This window comes from Trachypithecus francoisi, unplaced genomic scaffold (assembly GCF_009764315.1).
Source record: "Trachypithecus francoisi isolate TF-2019V2 unplaced genomic scaffold, Tfra_2.0 Lachesis_group10, whole genome shotgun sequence".
Classification (NCBI taxonomy): Eukaryota; Metazoa; Chordata; class Mammalia; order Primates; family Cercopithecidae; genus Trachypithecus; species Trachypithecus francoisi.
In genome coordinates this window covers 123,830,917-123,858,071 of record NW_022681455.1, presented here as the reverse complement: position 1 = coordinate 123,858,071, position 27,155 = coordinate 123,830,917, and the positions used below count along the sequence as shown (strand labels likewise).

Below are 27,155 nucleotides of genomic sequence, written 5' to 3'. Positions count from 1 at the left end.
ACAAAAAATCACCCTCTAAGAACACTGCTAAGAGAAATGAAAATATAAAGAATAAGATTAGTCTCAGTAGAAATGATCCTATAGAGATTGTGAACATGCTGACATCAATGACGTCAAGCTTATGCTGAGTCTCCTAAAACCCTGGGACATCCCCAGTCTCAGGGCAGCCATTCCTAGGACAATGAAGGCTCAGAATACTGGGTGTAGGCAAAAGGGCACCCGAGTGAGGGGGCAGAGATTTATTAAGGACTGTTTCCATCTTTTGATCCCAGAAAAATCATTTTCCATCTTATCTATAAGGTGAGGTATTTGGACCGGGCCACCTCCAGAGCCCCTCCAGCTTTAATATTCTTTGATCTCACTGAATCAGGAGAGGGAGAAGATATAAATGTTGAGAAATATAAATATAACAAAAAAGTATTCATAGCTTCAAGGTGGATACCTCTGCAATAGGAAGGGAAATAGGAGATACTTCAGAGACTCTGGTTCATTGGGAACTTCAAATGAGAATGGATGTGAAAATTGTCTGTTTAGCAATTGCACATCAATAGACCAAGATACCTGGTCATTTTTCATGTGGCAGACCTTCGTTTATCTGGGAAAAAATACATTGCTGGGTATTCTTGGTGCCTGAAACCTTGGGTCAGTCCATTCCCAGGAGGGAGAAACAAGGGTAAGAAACAAAAATCATGAGGTGTTCTTCAGTCATTCTATATCATGCCTCAAGATACATCAGATTGGCTGGGTGCAATGGCTCACACCTGTAATCCCAGCACTTTGGGAGACCCAGGTGGGTGTATTACCTGAGGTCAGGAGTTCAAGGCTAGCCTGGCCAACATAGTAAAACCCCTTCTCTACTAAAAGTACAAAAATCAGCTGGGCATGGTGGTGGGTGCCTGTAATTCCAGCTTCCCAGGAGGCTGACACAGGAAAATTGCTTGAACTTGGGAGACGGAGGTTGCAGTGAGCTGAGATCGCGCTGCTGCACTCCAGCCTGGGCAACAAGAGCACAACTCCATCTCAAAAAAAAAAAAAAAAAGATACATCAGATTACAAAGTGAACAGACCTATCCATGGGTCCCTTCAGAGGCAGTAGGTCCCATGTTAGAAGCCCTGAAACTCAATGTTGGCCATAGCAACAGTCTGCAATACCATGTGTTGATGGAGGACATGAACAAGGTTTCTGAGACATTGGCAAGTGGAAAATCAATGAGCACAAGATGGTCATGTGTAGGTATAGGTATGATTAGTGTGGAGCTCCTCAAAGTGTAGGCCACAGAGCTGGGCTTGTCAGCAGCACCAGGAGGCTTGTTGGAATGTTAATGGTTAGATGCCACCCCAGACCTATGGGATCCAAACCTCTGGGGGTACAGCCTGATGCTGTGTCTTCATGAATGTATATGCACTTTTAAAATAGAGAGGCAAAACCCTGGGATGTCTACAGTGGTTATCTCCAGTGGTGGGACTCAGGGATATTTATTTATTTATAGATGGAGTTTTGCTCTTGTTGCCCAGGCTGGAATGCAATGTCACAATCTTGGCTCACCACAAACTCCACCTCCTGGGTTCAAGCAATTCTCCTGCCTCAGCCTCCTAAGTAGTTGAGATTGCAGGCATGTGCCACCATGCCTGGCTAATTTTGTATTTTTAGTAGAGATGGGATTTCTCCATGTTGGTCAGGGTGGTCTCGAACTCCCGACCTCAGGTGATCTGCCCGGTCAGCCTCCCAAAGTGTTGGGAATACAGGCATGAGCCACTGTGCCTGGCCGGATATTTTTATATTATTATTCTTAAATGTGTATTTTTCTCTGAAGTTTCTACAATAAACACATATTACTCTTACAATAAGAAAAAAAGTTATTTACAAAAGGAAAAAAGCAGATGTATTCCATGGCATGTTAGGAATGATTTCCAGATGCAAATAACAAAATAAAAGCACCACTTGTGAGATGAATTTCAAGTTGTCAAATAAATGAACTAAAAATTGAGCAACACAGAGCCTGTGAATTGTGTAAACTAATGCATAGCCAACATCAGCATTCAAATAAGAAATTACTAAGAAGAAATGTATTTAAAATGAATTTGAGGCTAGAAGGCCAACAGTGAACACAGCTGTTACACATTTCTGAGCTGGTAGAAAAAAATAAAAATAAAAAATTTCAAATCCACAGCAAGGAACAACTAAAATAAAATCCCTAGGCACGGATCAGTCAGGAAGACACCGGGAAGAGATGTCTGATATGCTGATGTTCCCTCAAGCCTGTCACTGGTGCAAAATGAATCCATCTCTCCAAGAACAGCCCTCCACCTAACCTGTTCGCCCACCTCCATGTAACATACAGCACGCAGGTGGATCCGTTACCTCTGGGAAGAGTTCTCTTTTATTTCAAAGAGGAGCAGTACAGCAGCCTCAGCACAGAGCAAACTATGGGGAGATGGATAAAACAGATCCTTCAGTTTTACAGTCTACCTACCCACAAAGTAACACCTCCATGGGTGACTTTATTCAGCTTCCTATGGAGGCATAATGTCCCAGCTAAGAGGGAACCTTCTTCTACCTCCTCACTCGTCACTGTCCACTCGCTTGCCAGTGTTGCCTGGTATCCCCCACCATGGCCCTTAACTGTGCCCTCTCTCCAGTCCTTTTGCCTCTCCCCTGCCCGGGAGCCCTTCGTCACCCACTTGGGTTTCTGTCACAGCATCCCTCTTTGTCACCCCTGGTCCTGGTTTTCTCAGCCTTCAGGTGCTACCCAGTGCAACAGGACTAATCTTCCTGAAATGCAAATCTGATCATGTGATCCCCCAATGTATAACCCTTAGTCATCTGTAGAGAAAGGTCCAAATTCCCTACAGTAGTTTCTCCGATTTTTCCTCTTCCAGCCTTTGATGATTTCTCCAAATTTATCTGTGACCATTTCCTCCTTGCATCACAGCCACGTTGAATTATTCTCAGCTCTCTGGACAGAGCATCGTTCCTCTTGCCCCTAGATACTGGATCATGCTCTTTCCACTGCCTGGAGAGCGCTTTCTTCCCATGTCAGCTTCATGTTGCCTACTCTTAGGCATCCTTCAGGGGTCCTCTTTGGAATTACTTCTTCTGCCTTCTTGACTTTTCCAAGATCCCACAGCACCCCATCACAGTGCTTGTCTGCCTGTTTACAGGTCTGCCCTTCTCCTAGGATGAGCATTCTTGCAGGGGGATTCCATAAGCAGTAGCCACTGCAGTGCTTGACACGTAGTAGTTGCTCAGTAAATATTTCTGAATTAATGTGGCTCAATTTTCAGCCTAGGGAGGGTGTTTGCCTGCTCAGGAGGCATCAACTGAAGCTCCTTCTTCAGCACTTGTTCCAAACCAACTGATGTAACCGAAGACAGCAACATCTTTAATGCAACACTCACTGATGGGAACATTTAAACCTGCAATCAAGCATTCTTCTGTCTCCTCCGTTACTGGTTGCAGAAGTGGGCCTAGTGCAGATACCCAGGAGGTACTGTTCCCAGCCACCCAGCACCCTATTTGGGAGCCAGAGCTAGCTCCAAGCTGGAAAAGAAAGTAAAAGAGCTTCTTCATTCATTCCTTCCTCTCTTAAAACAAAAAACCCTTTATTGGCCTGTTTCCCATCTCCATCCAGTTCTACTTCAGTCCTCTTCAAAACTTGGACTAGTAATTGGACCGTGAAAAGGCCAGTCCATCTCCAGTGTGCCCTAGGCTCCGCTCCTTCACAGCCCTTATCGACTGAGTCAGCTGCGGCCTCATCACTGAGAAAGACGGGCAGTGATATCTCTTAATTATACCAAAGTTGGCTTTTCCTGCTTTCACTTACATTCCTTGTGGCTCTCTTTGAACAGGGTTGTCAGCGGAGATCCCAACAAAAAAAATGTGTTGTCTGAAGTGAGCTTTTCTTGCCAGACAAAGAAAGCCATTTTTTGCTTGTCAACATGTGGTCTATTTGTTAAACGAAGACACGACCTCCGGCCTTGACTCAGCGCGCAAACACGCACATCAAATAAATGTTGGCGAGGTTAACCTCAATTCTCCTCACTTCACAGAGAATTTTATCACTCCCTTCCTCATTTTCCAGGTGGAATTGGGACAAGTGCCGCAGAATCTCCCAGCTTCAGGACAGTGACTTGGATTTTTCCGTGCCAAGGAGAAGTGTGGTAGAGTTGAAAGGACAAGCGTGCAAAAGCTCAGCTTTTACGTTGCACTTGCTGCGTGACCTTGGACAAGTTGCTTAATGCCTGCAATAGGCAGAGTTGTCAAAATACGACTCTCACTGTTCAACTGGGCAGGAGACCAGTTGCAAGCTGGGGTGAACAGGTGGGTGTGGAAGCCACTTCTCCACAATGGAGGGCTTCACTCAAGCCTAGCTCCCCTGGGACCTGTGGGTCCCTTGACCCCTTCCAGTGTCACGGTCCCTGAGTCCCAAGGACAGTGCTGTGCTGAAGTCAACCCTACTCCTTCATGGAAGTTCACTGTTAAACGTTCAGAGATTTTGTAAGTTGCTAGCCTGAAACTGGCCACTGTGGGAGAATTTATGCCAAAGTAGCTACAAACACTCCAACTCAAGGCTTCCAGCCTCTGACAGCTAGTTTTCTAGCACACCCCTGCCCAAAGCATCTGACTTTGAACTCTGGAATTTCAGACAACTCCTATGAATCTGGACCTGCATTCAGACTGCCGGACATCCCTGGAGTTTGATCATCTGTCCACTAACAAGATTGTTCTCATGCTGTCCAGCAGAGCAGGAACAGCTATGGGAGCAGAGTTTCTCCCCGGCAGACCTCCCTGTGGGATGAGGGGGATGGCGAGCTATGCTTCTCATCCTTGGCTCACCCTGGCTTGTATGTTTCTCCTTCATCCAGTGAAGTCTATTTCATTTTTTAAAGAAATTTCTATAGGTTGTTGGGGTACATGTGGTGTTTGGTTACATGACTAAGTTCTTTAGTGGTGATCTGTGAGATTTTGGTGCACCCGTCACCTGAGCAGTATACACTGCACCCTGTTTGCAGTCTTTTATCCCTCTCCCCTCTCCCAACCTTTCCTCCCAGTCCCCAAAACCCAATGTATCATTCCTATGCTTTTGCGTTCTCATAGTTTAGCTCCCACATGTCAGTGGGGACATAAGATGTTTGGTTTTCCATTCCTGAGTTACTTCACTTAGAATAATAGTCTCCAATCTCATCCAGGTTGCTGCAAATGTCATTCATTCCTTTTTACGGCTGAGTAGTATTCCATCACACACACACACACACACACACACACACACACACACACACATCACAGCTTCTTTATCCACTTGTGGATCAACGGGCATTTGGGTTGGTTACATGATTTTGCAATTGTAAATTGTGCTGCTATAAACATGCATGCGCAAGTATCTTTTTCATATAAGGACTTCTTTTCCTCTGGGTAGATATCCAGTAGTGGGATTGCTGGATCAAATGGCAGTTCTAGTTTTAGTTCTTTCAGGAATCTCCACACTGTTTTCCATAGTGGCTTAACTCATGCCATGTGCTATTTTGAAATCCATCCAGATCCCTTGTGCAATTGCAGGTGGTGACACAGAAAGGCAATTCAATTTGTACCACAAATAGACTGTCTTGCAAGATGCTTCTGCGCCTCGGTCATGCTCAGTTCAGAGCCTCCACTGTACAATGGGGACATAATATTGATTTCTGAGGGTACATATGAAAGTCAAATGACCATTTGTGTGAGTGTGCTACGCAAACAGCAAAGACCCATGGAGACTTTAAACATTCACACACTCTGTGGTGGACAGACCATTGACGTGGCGTTGAAGAGTCTTGGATATGGGTCTCAGCATTGCCATTCTTTAAGAGGGTTACCCTGGGCAAGCTACTTAATCTCTCTTAATTTCCACTTTCTCATCTGAGAAATGAGTTGCCTACTTTATAGGGCTGTTGTAAAAACTAAGTAGAACAGTAGGGATAGCCATGTTTGGCTTAGATCCAGACATTCATTAGGTGTTGCAGATTCTAGTCCAATTTGAAAATTCTTCAACAACCCTAAGTCTGGATGCTAATTCAAGCTGAAATGCCAGGGCCCTGAGTGTTCACAAATAATTAAATATAAATTCAGTCTGAGGCCAAATGTTCATAATAACAATAAAGTTCTAGGAACCTTTAAAATGGAGAACCGAAAGGGTGATAAACTCAGGGTTAAAAATATTGCTTCCTCCTTGGGCTCAGATGCCTTTATTTGCGGGACGTAGATCATGGAGGGAAGTTTTGCATATATATGTATTTGGCAAAGAGCCAAAACCACCCGATTATGTTTTATCATTAATTAAAATTTGCAGGAGGGCAACACTTCCGAATGGTGAACATAGCTTTTATTAGACTTAGCAAAAATAAGTTAGAAGTGACTGTGTTCAGTTGTGAATGAAGATAAAAGTTTTGAGTGTTTTCATTTAATTGGAATTAAAACACCATCATATACACAGGCAAATTCAGAAATACAGTCATGTAACTCTCTCTCTCTCTCTCTTCCCCCACCCCATCGCCACATAAAATACATCGACATCAAATCTATCAAAAACTACTGGCTGGGCACAGTGTCTCATGCCTGTAATCCCAGCACTTTGGGAGACCGAGGCAGGTGGATCACCTGAGGTCAGGAGTTCGAGAGCAGCCTGGCCAACATGGTGAAACCCCGTCTCTACTAAAAATACAAACTTAACTGGGTGTGGTGGTGGGCACCTGTAATCCCAGCTACTCGGGAAGCTGAGGCAGAATTGCTTGAACCTGGGAGGTGGAGGTTGCAGTGAGTTGAAATCACGCCACTGCACTCCAGCCTGGGCAACAAGAGCAAAACTCCATCTCAAAAAAAAAAAAAAAAAAAAAATCTACTAAGAATGCTTATATGACCTGACATAATAGTTGACTGCCAAGCAGTTTATTTGGTGGCCTCATTACCATTTTAGAAAATTAAAATTTACTGGAAATATCCAGACTGATCATATAATGGTCTATTAATTCCATTCTAACAACAAACCAGGCTATGATCAATTTAATTAATCAGTAAGCAGTGAATGAGTGAATGTCTATGTAATTAGCCATATATAAGGCTAGAATTCAACTCAAAGAATATTTGAGTTGCTACTGTGTGTTAGACCCTGTCCTGGGCCACCACATTTGACGAATTACAGTTAGTAGGAAGGTAGGGAAGGACACTGTTTCTCAAAATGTGTTAAGTGCCATCAAAGAGGTATAAACAATGTATAAAAGAGATCAAGTAAAATTCCATGGGCCAGGCTTAGTGGGTCACACCTGTAATCCCAGCACTTTTGGAGGCCGAGGCAGGTGGATCACTTGAGGTTGGGAGTTTGAGACCAGCCTGATCAATATGGTGAACCCTCATCTCTACCAAAAGTACAAAAGTTAGCCAGGCATGGTGGTGCATACCTGAAATCCCAGCTATTTGGAAGGCTGAGGCATGAGAATCTCTTGAACCCAGGAGGCAGAGGTAGCAGTGAGCAGAGATCGTGCCACTGCATTCCAGTCTGGGTGACAGAGCAAGACTCTATCTCAAAAAAATAATCCCGCAGAGCAGATTGTATCAGAAATGGGCCTTATTTAGATTAGCACTATCTGATAAAAATACAATATGAGCCATATAAATAAATTTTTTTTCTGGCAGCCACGTTAAAAAAAAGTGAAAAGAAATACAAGGGATTTATTTCTAAATGAAATCAATACAAAGATTATTAAGGAGACATTTTCCATTGTTTTTGTGTTTGTGTGATAAGTTTTTGAAATACATCTCAGTGTGGACATTGCCTTTTCAGTAAAAAATATTTTATCTCTAAATAGATTAAAATGCATCATGAAAAAAGTAGATTCACCTGCCAAATTGTCCCAATAATGGAATGAAGTGTTACTTTTTAAGCTTAAAATTAGTTAAAGTTTTAAAACTGCATTGGCCATATGTGGTTAGTGGGTACCATAATGGACTGTGTAGAGGTAGAACCTCCTGCAATAATGTCAATGTTCCACTGGATGGTACTGCCTTAGAGTGTGAATGTGGGCTGCTCCTAAGGAATAAGGATAAAGAGGGGGAACCCAGGAGGAAGTGACAGTTCAGGAAAAGGCTTATGTGTAGCTGTGGCTGCTGAATGTAGAAATAAACCGCGATGTTCATCTCAAGAAGAATTATTGAGCACTGAGCCTTTGGACATCTTAGATACTCTCTATTCCAGTTTTTCTCCTACACTCTAGCCCATGGTAAGTTTTAGTTATTGAATAAAACTGCTAGTTGCCTTAAAAGGGGGAAATTAAGTCCAGGTGCAGTGGTTCATGCCTGTAATCCCAGCAACTTTGGGAGGTCAAGGCAGGTGGATCACAAGGTCAAGAGATTGGGACGAGCCTGGCCAACATGGTGAAACCCCGTCTCTATTAAAAAAATACAAAAATTAGCTGGGAGTGGTGGCACACGCCTGTAGTCCCAGCTACTAGGGAGGCTGAGGCAGGAGAATCGCTTGAAATCGGGAGGCGGAGGTTGCAGTGAGCAGAGATCTCACCACTGCACCCCAGCCTGGTAACAGAGAGAGACTCTGTCTCAAAAAATTAAAAGAACAGTGGGGAGTGGAAATTAAGCATATGTAAATTTCTGAGAAGAGTGTAGATGTGGATAAAGGGTACAAAGAGAAGAAGTTAGACATGGATAAAGGGTATAAAGCAATAGATTTTAAAAGAGGTAAAAGAGGTAGAGGGCTGACAGCAATTACTGGGTTACCCTGGACAACCCAGTAAGTGCCTGATCATAAACTAAATCAGGCAACAGCAAGTAACCCTGAGTCTGCATTTCAGGAGGGGGGTGATGGAGAGGTGCTGGGGCTTCAGTACCAGCTTTCTGGTCCAGCCTCTAAGGATATAGCTTTGGCCTTCGCGGGTCTTCAAAGTGAGGCAAATGACTATTAAATAGAATAAAACAAATTAAATTTCAAGACTATCAGACTCCTTGGCACCTATTTGCATGGGTGGGCATAAATCTCAGGTCCAGAGTATCTGGATGCAGGGAGACCTCTAAGAATCTGATGCCCAGAACACTGAGGAACGTGGCAGAGCTGATGTAAATTACCCTCAGTTCTGACTTATGTTCATGACACAATCAAAGCGGAGTCCTGGTTGAGTGGTTTTCATGATTTAGTCTAATGATCAATGTTGGTTCCCTTTACAAAGAGCACTTGGTCCAGTTACATATTTCTTCTATCCTGGGTTAAAGATGGCCTTCCAAATGCCCATTCTACCAATTTATAGGGTCTTTAAAAAAGGATTTTCTGTAAAAAAGTACTTTCATTGGTTTTGATGAAAAGGGTTTGTGATGAAAGCAGAATCCCTAATAAGCATTTCATAAACGACTTGTCTTTCAAACTCAATATAAAACAGAATAAAACACATCTCCCAAAGACCTCCTTGCTGGCTTACAGATTTAAAGTCCCCTGCTCTCAATCAATTGGGGCCAAGAACTCAAAAATCTTTAAAGATGCAATCAATTATTTATCAGCAAAAGTTGGTAAAACTGAGAAATTATTTATGGCCGAAATTTTGAAATAGTCATGCTTTGAAGGGGGAGAGGGGGAAAAGCCACTTTGGGATCTGCATGTTCCTCTCCAGAGCCCACACTCTCAGCTCCTCCCTGCTGTCTAGAGTTCAAAAATGGAAGGAAAATCACAGGTATGAGGAAGTATATTCATGACTGGGTGTTTTACCCTGTCTTCCAAAACTGTGAGAGATATTCTAGGGCAGAATGTACCGTGGAAAAGAGCCAGAAATTAGGAGGCAAACTCATTTTCCCAGGGCTGGCAGTGATCTATCAGGTTGTCTCCTGTGTGTGTTTGGGGGGGGTCATACACCCCCTCATACTCCCCACCTGCTATTTAAATGAGTAGCAGTGATTTGGAATCTCAGGGTTGTAATATGATTCCTTCGTATAATGGAAAAGCAGCTCCCAAATTCTAGTAGTTTAGCTACTTACCAACTAATTAATTACTTGGCAGATAGATAAATTATGTATCAGTCAAGACTTTTTCTCATCCCTGGAGCTGCCTGTGTAATCCTGCTGTGGGTATTCAGTTCTATACAGCAGCATATCCAACTGTGAAAAAACCTCCACCAAGGGCTAACTCGCCACAGCACCTTGCTTTTAATGTCTTCCTTCTTCAGGATATGAGTCTCCTTTCTTTAAAGGAATTCAGGTGGTAATAAAATATGACAAAAAAAAACAAGAACCAGTTACTTACTTGTCTCCATTCACCCTCTTGAAATGCAAGACAAATGATTTAAAAAGCGTTTTTGTGCCAGCATGCTAACTCCTGTATCTTTTATGACAATTTTATACTTGGTTAAACTTAATTTTTCCGAACATTTTATTATGAAACTTCCAAATGCAGAGAAAACTTGAAAGAATTGTACAGCAAGCACCCATATGTTCACCAACTTATACTCTACCACTAACATTTTAATATACTTCCTTTATAATGTATCAGATATCGGTCCATTGATCCAACCTTCTGTCTGTCTTATTTTTGAGTGCATTTCCAAGAATTGCACTTAATTTTAATGCTGTTTTAAAAAGAGAAGTTGTCAGTGAAGATATTTCTTTCCATGGAAGAGTATTCTCAGAATGTGCTTAGTATTTTCTGAGTATAGTGGTTAAGAGCACAGACTCTGAAATCTCAAAAAGCAGAAACAAAACTTGGCTCTGCTGTGAACTAGCTATGTGGCTTTGGACAGGTTACGTCACCCTTGAGTCTCATTACCTTCATTGGCATGCTAGAAAATGATCCTCATGTGGTTGTTATCATAAGAATTCAACATAATAGATGAAAAGTGCTTAGCACAGTGCTGGACAAATAATGACTATGTGCTGATATTGTCACCTCTTGCGTAATCCCACAAGATCAATGATTCTGTCTGTTTTCTCCTCCATTAAATTCCCAGCCCCTAGCAGTTCCTTATAAATAACAGATGCTGAATATATGCTTGTTGATATGAATTAGATTGAATTTCAGAGATTTTCCCTCCTGGGATGCAGGAACTACTTATTAATGGAGAGAGAGAGGCAAGTACAGGGGGTTTCAAAAGCCCAGGACGTGAGAAAGCTAGTGCAGGAAATGAGATAAAAGCACAGGATGAAACGAAGTATGCAAAAAAAAATAGATATATTAGTTTTGGTAAGGAAGCCGAAGAGATCAGTGCCCTGTCCACATCCCCTATGTGTCACCTTTCCACTGCAGACCAGCAGACTGGAGGCTGCTGTACAGTATCCTTTTTGTCGAAGGTTCTCCTCCAAACCTCAGCAGGCTGTCGAGTTAGTGCACAGAGTGCAGGGCAGACCTGATATGCTAGAGAATTTACACCCGTGGAAGCAGTGCTCAACCAATTACTGCTGGGAGTAGAAATATCCCAGTTGGTGTCAAAGTATCCCAGTGCCATCCCCTGGGGGTGCTTTAATGCTGACAGCGTGTTCCACACCATGTTTTAAAGTTAGCCCATGAGATTACAATCCAGTCACCCACAGGGGTAGCTGGCTTCATAAACAAGCTTCTCTCCCAGCTGCCTTCCCTTTTCTGTGTCTCTCCCTTATTTTATTATGAACATTTCTCCCACCTCTTAAATGAACTGCCTTCACTTGAATTCTTGTCTCAGGGTCCACTTCCAGGGGAAGCCAAAGTAAGACAAACGTCTTTAGAGCTGCAGAACCTCTTCTTCAAATGGCATTCTATATCGAAGACTAGTAAGTAATATTTATACAATTACACGTGTCCTGACTTAGAGATTTTTTGGGAGTGTGGTGGTGTTTGGAGGCCAGAGCTCAGCCTCTGTGGTCTTCTTTCCCTTCTTGCCGCCTCCCCAGCACTCACTGAAGACACCTACGTCCTCTTCCACAGCTCTGCAGAGCACAGCTTGTCAGCTGTGGTGGAGATGATGAAGATAAGACAGGAGATATAAAGAGTAATATAAATAAATAGAAACAAGCAGGAACAAAAAGGAAAATATGTACCTTCAAAGGCATAAAAGCATGGACAAATAAATAGTTTTTGCAAAGCAGTGCAGTAATTCTATGAAAAACATCTAGAGGTTTCGAAGGCTCTTGCACATTGTCTAGTTAGTAGCCTACCACACTTAGAAAAGCAGTTGCTTTGTAGAGAATCTAAGTCGAGATCGAGTATGGGCAACACATAATGGGCTAAGAAGAGGTGAGTCCTCAGTTTGGAAACCAAATTGCCTTTTGAAACCGTAATAAGTAAAAAAAAAAAAAAATTGCAGAAGAATGTTCCCAATTAGCTACATGCTTATGAACCCATTGAATAGCTCAAGAAAAGAGGCTTGTGAGGAAACCCACCCAAATATACCCAGGAGGAAATTGTGTGTAATTGAAGGAAACTATAGGATGGCTACTATAGTTTCTAAATGTGTTGTCTAAATGTGTTGTCTAAATCTGGACATGACAGATTTGGATAACCAGTGTAAACTTGGGTTTTCCAGGCAACTGAAATGTGATTGTCCTTACTATAACTAATTAATGGAATTGCAACTGAAGGTATTGTGTAGTGGTGGACAGGGGACAAAACCGTATTTCAGGTCAGCCATCTGTAAACTTGAGTGTGCATCAGAATCACCTAGAAGCTGTGTAAAAACATGGATTCCTGGCTTTAACCCCAGAGTTTCTGGCTCAGTGGTTTTGGGGTGAGAAATGAAAATATGCATTTCCAGCAAGCTTCCAGGGGATACTTATGTAGCTGGTCCACAACCACTCTTGGAGGATTGCTTAAGACCAGCAGTCCTCCACCCTGGCTGCATATCTGAATCACCTGGGATATTTAACACATCCTCACATGGTCCTCACCCCCATCCCAGTGGAATCAATCTCTGAGGATGGAGCCCTGATACATGCATTTTAAGTGTCTCTGCTGATTGTGATGCATGCTGAAAGTTGAGAAGCCCAGGATTATCTAAAAGAAAACTGAAACACTGGAATGCATCGTGAGTCTCAGAAACTGTTTGGGAAGAGCTTTGAAGAAGTGGGGACTTGGGTCCCTTGGCACCTGGCATCTTGGGCTCCCAGGAAACCTGTCTAGAAAAGGATCATCACAGTGATGATCTGCCCAAGGGGACAGGGCTATCCCTTTAGAGCAGCTCTGCTTCCCTTTATATCATATCCCAGACTCTTGAAAAGACTTTTGCTTAGAGAAAGGCATCTTTGGCACAGTGGGAGTTTAAAACGATAAATATAGTGGTTACCAGGATATTGGATTATCACTTCTTTCAACGTGCAATAAAGATCGATTTTTTTGTTTGTCTGTTTGACACAGAGTCTCACTCTGCCGCCCAGGCTGGAGTATAGTGGTATGATCCTGGCTCACTGCAACCTCCACCTCCTGGGTTCAAGTGGTTCTCTTGTCTCAGCTTCCCAAGTAGCTGGGATTACAAGTGTGCCACTATGCCAGCTAATTTTTGTATTTTTGGTTGAGACGGGGTTTTGCCATGTTGGCCAGCATGGTCTTGAACTCCTGACCTTGGGTGATTCTCCTGCCTCAGCCTCCCAACATGCTGGGATTACGGGCATGAACCACGGTGCCTGTCCAATACTAATTTTTAATAGTCCAAGTCACCTTTGTCTAGATCACCACCAAACTCCCCTCTTAGTGGGTCTCTTTGCTCCCACTCCTCTCTACCGCTCTGCTGCCACTAATCATTCTCTACAAAGCAGCCAGGAGGATCTTTCAAAACATGCAGTCTCCTGGGGAAATCTTCCAGTGGTCCCCTGCTGCATGCACGATGAAACCCCAACTCTTCATCCAAGGGCAGGCTGGCCTCTCTGACTTCACTCTCACCACTGCTATCCTTGCTCACTCTCTTGCAGCCACCCAGGCATGTTGCAACTCTACTACATGCTATTCTGTCCCACCTTCAGGCCTTTGCATGTAAACTCACCTCTGCCAAAGATGCTGTTCACCCAGATATTCCTATGACTGTTCCTTTCTCATCCTTCCAGTTTCCCCTCAAACATCAATATCTTCAACCAGCCATCACAGTCATCTGTGTAAAGATTCCCTCCTCCCTCTACTCCTTCATCCTGCCATTTGCTCCTTTTTTCTCATCTTCCTGTTTCTGATTTTCACAGCATTTGTCATACTCTGCAATGTTCTTGTTTCTGTCTTCCCACTAGCATGTTAGCTCTATTATCTGCTTCTTCACACCCAGCCCCAAGTTTAGAGTCCAGCATATAACATGTACTGTGTATTTAATAAACGAGCAGTTCAAAAGCAAATGCCATTAAGATCATTCATTTAACTAACCACCATTTTTCAAATTCCAGATTCACCAGTGTCAGATACAGTAAGTTCCTCTTCAAACGTTTAATTTCTGATTCCCTTCTTTGTTCTCAAGATCAACTTCCTTGTCCCTTCTTCTAAGTTACCTGCTCTGTAAACAACTTCTCCTGATAGTCCCAATCTGTAACTCATATCTCTTCCTCATTTGGAAAGACTCCTCTTTACTCCTGGCTACCCATTCTGTAAACTGCCACTCCTGCCAAAACAGCTCTTCCCACTGAAACTACCCTTCCCGCCTTTGCTGTGCCCTGACATGCCCAAACATGCCTTGTCCTTGTACCACAATGGACACCTCTCCCTTCCTGCCTAATTAGCCATATTCAATTTTAAACAGTAACCAATCAGGTCAGTTTAGATTGTGCAGTCCAACTCCAGCCAATGGGGACAGGACACAGAAGCAGGGACTAACTGTGTTAGGGATAAAAACCCCTTGCCTCTTTTGTTCGGTGTGCTCTCTCAGTGGCCAGAAGTGCGAGCAGCGCCCTTCTGTAGAAGTAAATTGCCTTGCTGAGAAAACTCTCTGCCTGAGTGCTGGTTCTTCTTTGCGGCACCGAGCACTTGTTTCTAACAACCAAAAAGTACAAACTGCTCAAAATTTGATTCTCCATGTTGACTCTCTTAAAGGGAGGAGGATGTCTTGATGAGGCAGTATCAGTATTTTGGCACATTTAACAGTGACTATTTCTTCCTGGAAAAGCTATTGTTCTGATTCGTGGGACAGTGTTTTCCACATCTGGTTCTGGATCTGGTTAGGATGATTTTATTCCCTTGATCTGGTTTAGTTTTTGGAAAACTGACCCAGTGATATGCTTGGATCTAGATATTTGAAAAAGAGGATCTCAATGAAGGCCACATAACATACCATCATCCTAGGGGTCCCTATCTGGTGATCATCTGAATATCATCTATAAAAGCAATGAGCTTATTTCTCAACCAATGACATCTTCCTGTGTAATTTCAACATCGTCTACCATGTTGATCTCCATAATGTTCAAAACTGTTATTGGTTCTTTCAAATTTCCTCGTTTGTGTATGAATGATCTTCCAACATTCTTTTCATGACAAAACCATTTGGTCTCTTATCATAGAGGGATGAAGACTAATTCCAGCTTGTCACCAAGACAGTCATACTCGGTTTGCTTCCTGTGTGCTCACCTTTTCATAAAAACATGTTTTTGTAATTTGTTTTTTGCCTGACTTACCTTGCCAACATCTCTTGGGAAAGGCTGCCTCTGATTCTCTGGAATTAAAATGGGAGATACCACAATGGACCTCTTTTGTCTTGGGACAGGAGAAGTTCTTGCAAATTTAAATATATCCTAAAAGGGGAAACAAAAGGATTGATTAAAAATCTCCCATTGAAACGATGTATCAGTCTGCTCTGAGATAGAGTTCCTTTGTTGGGAAAGCATACAGCTGTTTGGAAAACGTTCATTGGATTCCATCAAACCCTATTAGCATTACCCAAGTACAATATTAGAATAATACTAAAGCTGACATTGTTATTCACTGTAACTATCATGAAGCTATTTGAACCCCCAACTTCCAAATCATTCTATTCACAATGACAGTCTTGATTTATGCATCCCTCACTGTTTGCATATTACTGTTCTTAATCTGCCAAGCTACTGGATTATTTGCCTGGTCAGGAATCTGGAGGACTTGCTTAGATATAAAATTTTATTTGATTTATAGCCCATAAAGAATTGGTTTTATAACAAATCCTAAGTGAAAAGAACAAAGTTAGATGCATCATGTTGCCTGACTTCAAATTATACTACAAGGCTACAGTAACCAAAACAGGATGGCACTGGTATAAACCTAGATTAATGGAACAGAACAGAGAATCCAGAAATAAAGCCACACACACCTACAACCAACTGATCTTCAATAAAGTCAGCAAAAACATATGATAGGGAAATGACACACCATTCAATAAATGGTTTTGGGCTAAACACCCATATGGAAAATCGGATAATCATACACCTAAGAGTGAAATTGGACCCATAGCGTTCACCATATACAAAAATTAACTCAAGATGAATTAAAGACTTCAACGTAAGATCTGAAACTATAAAAATCCTAGAAGAAACCCTAGGAAAAACTCTTCTAGACATTGGCCTCGACAAAGAATTTATGGCCTAGTCCTCAAAAGCAAACATTACCAAAAAAAAAAAAAAAAAGGACAATTCGAACTTAATTAAACTAAAAAGCTTCTGCGCAGCAAAAGAAGCAATCAACAGAGTAAGCAGATGACCTAGAGAATGGGAAAAATATTTGTAAAGTATGCATCCAACAAAGGACTATTATCCAGAATTTACAAGGAACTCAAACAGCAAAAACGAATCCATTTAAAAGTGGGCAGGCCAGGCACAGTGGCTCACACCTCTAATCCCAGCACTTTGAGAGGCCAGGGCAGGCCAATCTCCTGAGGCGAGGAGTTCGAGACCAGCCTGGCCAACATGATGAAACCCGGTCTCAACTAAAAATACAAAAATTAGCCAGGCATGGTGGCAGGCACCTGCAATCCCAGGTACTTGGGAGGCTGAGGCAGGAGAATTGCTTGAACCCAGGAGGCAGACATTGCAGTGAGCCAAGATTATATTACTATACTCCAGCCTGGGCAACAGAATGAGACTCCAACTCAAAACAAACAAAAAAAGCAGGGCAAACAACATGAACAGACATTCTCAGAAGGACACACACGAGGGGCCAATAGACATATGAAAAATGCTCAATATCACTAATCTTCAGAGGAATGCAAATAAAAACCACAATGTAATATCATCTTACACCAGTCAGAATGACTATGATTAAAAAGTCTTAAACAACAAATATTGGTGAGGCTGCAGAGAAAAGAGAATGCTTATATACTGTTGGTGGGAGTGTAAATTAGTACAAACTCTGAAAAACAGTATGATGATTTCTCAAAGAATTGAAAATAGAACTACCATTCAACCCAGCAATCCCACTACTGGGTATATACACAAAGGAAAAGGAATCATTATATCAAAACAATACCTGCACATGTGTGTTCATCATAGCACTATTCACAATAGCAAAGACATGGATTGAACCTAAGTGTCCATCAACAGAAGAATGGATAAAAAAAATGTTGGGCCAGGTGCAGTGGCTCACGCCTATAATTCCAGCCCTTTGGGAGGCCGAGGTGGGCCGATAACCTGAGGTTGGGAGTTCGAGACCAGCCTGACCAACATGAAGAAACCCCATCTCTACTAAAAATACAAAATTAGCCAGGCGTGGTGGCACATGCTGGTAATCCCTGCAATCCCAGCTACTCAGGAGGCTGAGGCAGAAGAATCACTTGAACCCAGGAGTCAGAGGTTGCAGTTAGCCAAGATCGCACCATTGCACTCCAGCCTGGGCAACAAGAGTGAAACTTAGTCTCAAAAAAAGAAAATTGGGATTATATATATGTGTGTGTATATGTATGTGTGTATATATATTCTTAACATATGTCCCACATTTATAGATATAATACATATTATATCTTGTATATATATTATATATTATTATATATAATAATATTAATTAATATATAATAATTATAATATACTATAATTATAATATATAATAATTAATATATAATAATATCATACATAATATTATATAATTATGTATTATTATACATTATTATATAAAATATAAATATATATAAATGTGGGATATATGTTTATATATAATATATATTTGTATATAATATATAAATGTGCATATAGGTATATATGTGTATATATATTATGTATACATATATACAACAAATATACATATTTATATATAAATGTGGGATACATATATTATATATTTATATAAGGATATATACACACATATACATATACACACACACACACATATATACACACACACACAAGCCATAGAATACTACTCAAACATAAAAAAAAAGAATAAAATCATGTCTTTTGCAGCAACATGGATGAAGGAGGAAGACATTATCCAAAGTGAAGTAACTCAAACAGAAAAATGCCGCACATTCTCACTTTTGAGTGGGAGCTCAACAATGGGTACTTGTGAACATGCAGAGTGGAATAAGAGACACTGGGGACTTCAGAAGGTGGGAGGGTGGGAGGAGGGCGAGAGCTGAAAAAATCACCTGTTGGGTACAATGTTTGCTCTTTGGGTGATGGGTTCATTAAAAGGCCACCCTTCCCCACTACACAATGTGTGCATGGAAGAAACCTGCACTCGTACCCCTTGAATATTTTTTTAGATACTCTCCCAATAATAGGGAATTTTGCTCTAGGGTAATGGATAGGCATTTTCAAAATGATTATTCTTTGTAAGAGTCTTCAAAAAAATTTACAAAATGAAAAATAAAAAGCAACTCTCCTCATGGGTCACTGCAAGATCCTTACACTCACAAATGAATAGGGATAAAGGGACAATCACAAAGTCCCAAACTATGTCAGACATTATGGAGACTCGTATTCAGTGTATTGTCAAGGAACACGTGCTATTATTACGATTAGTGGGGTAACTGTTGGAATGCACTCTCCAAGTAGCATGTTCCAAGTTCAGTCATTGGAGTGACACTGTCAGGGTGTTTGCTCTATGTGTAACTCATCTTTTTCATTAAATGTGTTCAAAATGAAAACTTTGTATCATTTTAAATAAAACGTTAGTATCGCTCTACATAAAAAGAAGGAAAACATAAAAATAAACTTGCTGGAGACCTAATGACACTATCAAATTTGAGCTCAAAACTGTTGCCTATGGAAAGTTCTTCATTTTCCAGGTAAAAAGGGGCTAGAGCGGTGTTAAAGGGGTGTTAGCACCAAGCTGAGACTGCCTCCTTGATCTGATCAGATGACCGAAAGATAATTGAAAAAGAATATCATTTCCAATACGCAAACTAATCTTATTTAATGCCACATCCTAATTAAAATTCCCTTCTGCATCATCAGAAGTAAACATCTGAAACTTGACAACATGTTCCTATCAAAATCATGTGATAAATAATAGTTTCATTTCATCTTTGCCCCCAAGGCCCCACAAAAGAATGTGTGTGCATGTGTGTGTGTGTGTGTGTGTGTGTGTGTGTGTGTGATAGTTTTAAAGGGAAATTTACGTAATACAATTCAATTCAAACAGGAAACAAGATAAGCTAAGGATCTGAAAGCATCTATAAATAGCCATTCTCTTGATTTTGGTGGGAGTATAAATTGATAGCACCCTTGTGAAAAGCAATCGGGCAATATTTATTTATTGAGAGTTTTATGAATGTACATATCCCTTCACTCTGTAATTTTACTCCTAGGAACGCATCCAAAGGCTACATTCAAAAGAAGAATAAAACTGTATGAAGGAAGATGTTTAGTGAGACATGATTTATAAGGGGCAAACATGAAAAACATCCTAAATGTTCCATAACAGGAACAAAGTTACATTTGGGTTTGTTAGTAGGAGATACTCTTAGGCCATGACCAATAAGGCAATTGTGAAGACCATGTTCCAACCACTATCATCATCATTCCATTGCCCTCACCATCACTACCCTAAACTACTACAGTAATGCTACAGTAAGCATATGCTGGCCAATGCACTGGGCACTTGGCATGAGTCCCCTGTAATATTTTCAACAGACCTGCCAAGTAAATCTTATCCCTCCTTAATCAATGAAGAAAGTGCAGAGAGGCTGCATACAAACCGCTCCAATTTACCTAGCTAGCACAGAGAGTATTTAAGACAAACTATGTAGGAAAATATAGAATATCATATTGAAGGCATTCCATTTTATATACACTATACTGATCACAGAAGAATATTAAAATCTCAATGAAAGAGACTAAGTCAAAGACACTTTGGTCTCTAGGTAGTGAAAAAGACTCAATATGCAGGCAAAGAAAACCGGATTCTGTATAAGACAGTGAGAAGAAAAAGAAAGAATAATATAACAAACAAACAAAAAAGCCAACTACTCAAAACGAACCTGACCCTAAACAAAGAAACAGCATTGGCCGGGTGTGGTGGCTCACGCCTGTAATCCCAGCACTTTGGGAGGCCGAGGCGGGTGGATCAAAGGTCAGGAGTTCAAGACAAGCCTGACCGACAAGGTGAAAACCCGTCTCTACTAAAAATACAAAAATCAGCCCAGTGTGGTGGCGCGTGCTTGTAATCCCAGCTACTCGGGAGCCTGAGGCGGGAGAATCACTTGAACCTGGGAGATGGAAGTTGCAGTGAGCCGAGATCCTGCCACTGCACTCCAGCCTGGATGACAGAGCGAGACTCTGTCTCAAAAAAAAAAAAAAAATTACAGTGCATTGTATTTACACAAAACTGGTATTTAACATTGATGAAGATTCTGTTGGTTTATTAAGGGTGGCAAAAATAGGAAATATGTAAAATATATGTAATATCAGAATGTCATTCATGATAAAATATATCTTGAGCCTCAGATGAGAGCACAGTCTAGGGAAAGACTTTAAAAAGATGTAAAGTTTGTGCATATGTAAAGGACTGGTGAATGGGCTTCATTCTACAGCAAACATAGCCTCAGCTCATGATGACAACTTATGTCTAAATGTATCCAAAGTAATGACAAAGCATACTGTGTCATCAATAACGAACTTTGCATAGTGAGTCATGAAGTGCTTACTTGTGTTTTCATACCCACAAATGGGTGATATTTGTGTCCTCATGGGTGTCCAGAGTGGTCAGGTCCCTGAGTTCCCATCCTACCTCTGGTGTCCTTTCAGCTCACCAGCTAATCAAGTCCACAGCTGCCAGTCCATTTCCTTGATTCTTACAGCACATCCCAGAAGTATGGCAACCAGCACAATTGTGCTAATCCCTGGATCTAAAGTGACCAAGAAAAGAAGCAGGAGGCTCTGATTCTTGAAAAACAGCACCTGGAAGGGACAGGGTGGGGTGCTGCTCGAGGAATTGATTGTAGAGAAGCCACCATGTGCATGTCGACTCTCTGGGCCCGCCATGGTGAATGAATGAAGATGCAGGAGAGCAGAGATGCCCGCAGGAGGTGTGAGAGGAGAGAATCAGCGGCTATGTCAGCCTCAGAGAGGAGGCCAAACACTGCTCCCCTCGAGGCAGGACACAGAGGGGTTGAAGGAAATTTTCCCATCTGGAAAGGAAGATAATTTGCCTGTCCTCTAGGTTATCAGAATGAAATGAGAAACTGCATTTGAAAGTGGTCTGCACTCTCTAAAGAACCGTAGAAAAGCGAAGGATGAGTCTTATTAACACCAGGACGGAGGAAGTGAGAAAATGAGGGTGAGCCACTCAGCCTCTGTGAGGTGTGAGTAATTCGGCTGTGGGTGGCCTAAGGCCAGATCCGAAACACAGACACACGTAGACACGCAGCCCCTTCCAGCTTTCCAGACTCATGAGACGTGTGCAGATGTCCAATGTTCTCTGTGACATCAAAGGCACACACTTATACACATGTGGGTTTACACACACACCAGAATCCATTTGATAGACACACATAACACACACACTCGTGAACAGATGCACATGCAACAGACAGGCACCAGCTGCCTAGACCCAAGGACATACGCCCCACACCTTCGCACTCCCAGTGTGCTGAACACAATCCCCTCAGTCACAGGAACAGACACAGGCATGCAGAGGTGTGCAGAGGAGAGTGAGGTTCTGGGGCCGCCGCCAACACCAGACCATGTGTATCTCCTGGGACTCCCCCCACAGCAGTCTCTGGACAGCGATCCACAGCATCTTTAGCCTGGGTGATCCCAGGCCTGCGGCAGCCTCATCCAGCCTTGCTTCCGTCAAAGGGGCAGGGCTGTGTCTTCAGGGAGCCTCACGCATGCTGGATTCTATTAGGGGAGGATTGTCATCCCTACACAAAGATCTCTGGTTTCATGCAGCTAAGCGGGGTCTTCATCTTCCTGTCTTAGGGCATTTGAGGTTAAAACCTCATTTGCTTTCCTCCCTGTTTCTCAGTCTCAGGGGAAATTGAAAGTGCATTAAAAGCAAGTATGCTATCTGGAAGCACCATATCTCTCAGCCCCAAAGAACATATTTGAGAAATAAAAGGGAGACCCCTGAAACCATGAGGGGCAGAGGAGGGGTTGAGGGTGGCAAGGGAGGGTGGAGGCCAAGGGAAACAGGAAGAGAGAAAGAAAAAAAGAACATGAGAAGGAGCGAGAGAGTAGATTCATATTAACTAAATCATTCATTCATTCTTTCATTCATTTCTTCAAAACGTATCTATCAAGCCCTTTCTCCCTGCCAGGTATAATCCTAGGCATCTGGGTTGGTGCGGTGCCTAAAAGAAGCAAAGCCCCTGCCCTCATGAAGCTTCTATTCTAGAGAGAGGGGGGAAACCATAGAAAGAGAAAGAGAAGAACACATGTGGCTCAAGAGAAAAGATCAGCAGGGAGGAGGCCTGGAAATGCTCAGGGGGAGAGGGTGCTGATGTTTTAGATACGGAGGCGAGAAGGGGTCCACCGAGGAGATGACAGTGGAGAATGGAGGAAGAATGCGCCAAGTGGGTAGGGGGAGGAGGTACTGCCAGCAGCAGGAGCCTGCTGGGCATGGCGGAGCTGCAGCATGGCAGCTGCTGCCTTGGGCACGGTGAGGGCTGTGAGAGGAAGGAAACAGTCAGGGCCTGGTGAAGGGAAGTCAGACCCTGGAGAGGCACACAGGCCATAGACAGGGCCCTGGCTTTTACTCCGCGTGAGCAGTGAGCCATGGAAGGGTTTTGAGCTGAGGAGTCCAGTTGCAATAAAAAATATCATAGCTGCTTTGTGTGGAGAAGAGACTTAAAGGGATAAACATAAATAAATTAGTTGGATTTCCTCCTTCTCCCAGGTCGGTCCTAGGATAACAAGCTACATTCACTGTGGCTCAGTGCTCATTGTCCTACAGTGATTTGCCTGTCCTCTAGGTTATCAGAATGAAATGAGAAACTGCATGTAAAAGTGGTCTGCACTCTCTAAAGAACCTACACTGTCCTACAGAGAACACTCAGGCTCCTCCTACAATGCAAATCTGAGCATTTGATTTGTGGAAAGGGAGAGTTGGAGTCAATTTCTCTGGCGGGAGCCCTTCTCCCCGTAATAGTTTAAAAGGACCATTGAGGTATAATTTATGCACCATGAAATTCACCCGTTTTAAGTGTGTAACACAATGATTATTACAAAATTTACAGAGTTGTGCAATCCCCACCACATCTAATGTTAGAGCATTCCCACCACCCTTAAATGAAACCTCATGCCCATTAGCATTTACGACAGCCCGCTTTACGACAGCCACTGGCAACCACAAATCTACTTTCTGGCTGTATGTGTTTGTCTTTTCTGGACATTTCACGAAAAGAACCCATGCAATATATCCCCACGGTATTTCCATGAACTTCACCCTCTTTCATTGTTGATGAACAGACTAAACAGGTAGGGCTGCAGCGCCATCCAGTGACTGGTCAAGGGTGTGTCAAGGTCAGCCTCCTGGCTTCCAGGTGGGACCATGCTTAGTGGACATCCCAGGCCACATCCCTGCCGCCCAGGAAGATTGAAGCCTCCAGGCACCTGCAGTCAGCAGCCTCCTTCCCTACCCCATCCCCCTGACCTCCCTCTCCGCCAGGTGTGGATGCTGAGACCCCCTCCCCAGTTGCGTGGTCTGTTTCCCGGGAGGCCAACCTCTGACACCTGCCAAAGCATGGTGCTCAATGTCGAGAGACCAAATGGGAAGGGTGTCCCAAAAGTGAAGAAGTGCTCACTTTCATTATGTCTGCCAGACTGGCAATCTACAGCTGGGACTGCACTCCAAGTTTTGTCTGTCCCTGCCCCTTTCCGTCACACCCGGCAAAGGGCATAAAAGCCTTCCCTAACAGCCAACTGGTGAGGTTTGAAAGGAATGATCCTACTTCCTGCACACCTGAACACAAGGCCATCTGGACGCAGCTTGACCCGGGCTGACTACTTGTTGGAGGATCTCCTATATATGCCGACATTCAAACAGGCAAAGAGTGTCCAGATAATTCACCTGTCCTCATTCCCTCTTTCTGCCCTCTTGGACCCTGGCTTTGCATCATAGAATAAGTGATAGGGAAAAACAGTAAAAACCTATAAAGAAACCACAAGCCTCTATCATCTTTGTTCCCTCTCCTACTTTCATAACTTCTGGACAAACTTGTTCGCTAAGAGGAGATATTTTAGCAAGACAAAGCATTGCAGAAGCTGAAATACGTCTTCCTGGCAGTCAGGGAGTTAAAGGAGAACAGTGAAAGGTGAGACTCATGCAGTCAGCCCAGCCCAATTATGGACAGGCTTGTAAGTCAAGGTAAGAAGATTGGATTTGCTTTCAAGGCAATAGGGAGCCTTTGCAGGCTTCACGCAAAGACATGATGCTTTGGGTTTGAGTTCAAGGACCTGAGGGTTATTCCACTGAAGGGTTTGAAGCTTATATTCTAGACTCAAGATGATATAACCTGGTTCCTTCTAACCTTCATAACCCTAAGATTTGCCTGGGATGCTAGTCCTGGATTCACCAAGTCTGCCATAGAAAATACTGTCATTTATTGAGTATTTATTACATGCCAGTCACACTACTAAATATATTATACTATTATCTCACTTAATACATTCAACAACTTGCTGGCAGAACCACCATGGCTGTGTTCCTGAGGTTAAAAGATGTAAGAGACTCATCTCCAGTCATTCATCTCTTTGACCTCTGTCACTCCAGAACCATCTGCTCTAAAAACACTTTGCTATAAACCTCCCCAGGGTTGCTGCTGGAGACTACCTTTTCAAGGAGGTCCGTGCTTGGCTGCAGAGGTCTTTTGACCCATTTACTCAGGTATAACTAGATAATCACATCTTTAACATTTTCCCAGAGAGAACACATCTCCAGCCCCTGGCTCAAAGGGGCTACCTGTACTGCAGGGGGACAGCTTAATTGTCTGCAAATTTTTGCAAATGAATGGAACTGCAGAAGCCAATCTCCAATTTATTCCACTCTTGCAGCTGATCTCATTGTGCTAGAAAGTTGCTGGGAGGACGGTTCTGTGCTACTCAATTCACATTTTGTATGCAATCAAACACATGGTTCAGGCAGCTTTGCAGTACCTGGGGCGACATTTAAAGTTTGCTTCGTTGGCCGGGCGCGGTGGCTCAAGCCTGTAATCCCAGCACTTTGGGAGGCCGAGACGGGCGGATCACGAGGTCAGGAGATCGAGACCATCCTGGCGAACACTGTGAAACCCCGTCTCTACTAAAAAAATACAAAAAACTAGCCGGGCGAGGTGGCGGGCGTCTGTAGTCCCAGCTACTCGGGAGGCTGAGGCAGGAGAATGGCGTAAACCCGGGAGGCGGAGCTTGCAGTGAGCTGAGATCCGGCCACTGCACTCCAGCCTGGGCGACAGAGCGAGACTCCGCCTCAAAAAAAAAAAAAAAAAAAAAAAAAAAAAAAAAAAGTTTGCTTCGTTGCCTCCTGGGGCTGAAGTTTGCCTACTTAAGGAAGAAAAACCCAACAAATATCCAACTTTCGGCAGCAAATTTAAAAGGCTGGAGAGGCAACATAGAAGCTTACTAAATTTCCATCTATCTATTTTCCCAATATTCTAGAGGCCAAATATCAGCAAAACGAAGTCACCCACTGCAGATTTACTGTATAGAGTTATGCTGACAATAAAATGTGGTGACATAGAAATTATCCATTGTTTAGTTCTTCATATCGTCTTATGGCAGAGGGTGTTAGGGAACTCATTTTAAAGGGTCAGAGAAGATGATGGTTGGTGATTCATAGGATGGCATCAAGCCAGTCTGTTGTTGTTGTAAATCACACCACTCAATGCTTATCAATGGCCCCCATACAGCCAAGAGAACTGGGTGCGAGCCATTGTCGCCTTGCATCTTCATGCATGCCTCCTTTTCAGTAGGGACAGCCAGCAACGTCAGAAACAGCATCTCCAGTAATGAAAGGCATACATCAGAGGCGTTGGGGATGGCCAATCTCAAAATTAAACTAAAAAATGCATAGAAGGTCCAATAACCAATCATCTGAATCACCATCTAGGAATCATTACATTACATTCCTAATGTAATGAATATCTCAGTCATTTCCATTGTTACATACACTTTGGGTAGAAAAGAAATCGCTTTGCCCAAAGAAGTGAGTGGAGAAAAGTAGTAACAAGTTTCATCAGGGGAGTCTGAAATTGGAGTGTTAACTCCAGATGTTCTCTCTCCAGCAGCCAGCGAGATCTTTTGAAAACATTCTTCTCCCCCTCATTAAGCCTACAGGGTATATAGGCTTCCCCTTGCCAAAGGATCAAGCCTCTGGGTTTGCTAAAGGCCAGGAAGATCCAGCAGGCTTGGCTCCTGCGGACGACTCTGACCTCAGGTGCTATCACTGTGCTCCTGGCTCTGCTTCTCAGCTGCACGCACCCTCTTCAGATCCTTCAATTGCAGGTGCTTGTCTGAGGGCTTCTCACCTTGTGACTTCCTTTCTTGCCCCTCCCCTCTTTTGCCTGGTTAACCCCCCACCCAACACTCTACTCTCCACTCAAGCACCACTTCTAGGCTTCCTCAGTCTCTTTTGCTATAAGGATTGGCTGCACTTTGCCTTTTTCCCCTAGAGCCCTGTGTCAGCTTCTGATCACACATTCATTCAGTGCCACTGTGTCATCAGTGCTAGTCTTCCACGCAAGGCTCCCAGCTCCATAAGGGCTGACCCTACATCTTCCTGGTCGCCGCTGCGCCCCCTGGTGACTAGCACAAGACAGGCATAGAGCAGGTGTCTAAAAAGCACTTAAAATATTACTAAAGAAATTAT

The 27,155-nt window shown here is 42.9% G+C and overlaps 1 protein-coding gene across 2 annotated transcripts in view; it reads right to left on the bottom strand.

Moving 5' to 3' along the window:
• The window catches only part of CDH13 (cadherin 13), a 1,187,477-nt gene that overhangs the window by 664,428 nt on the left and 495,894 nt on the right, over positions 1 to 27,155 (bottom strand). For both annotated transcript variants that reach the window (XM_033219143.1, XM_033219145.1), the window contains exon 4: positions 15,566 to 15,682. In XM_033219143.1, the coding sequence (XP_033075034.1) occupies positions 15,566 to 15,682 (117 nt within the window). The remainder of the gene's footprint in view (positions 1 to 15,565; positions 15,683 to 27,155) is intronic.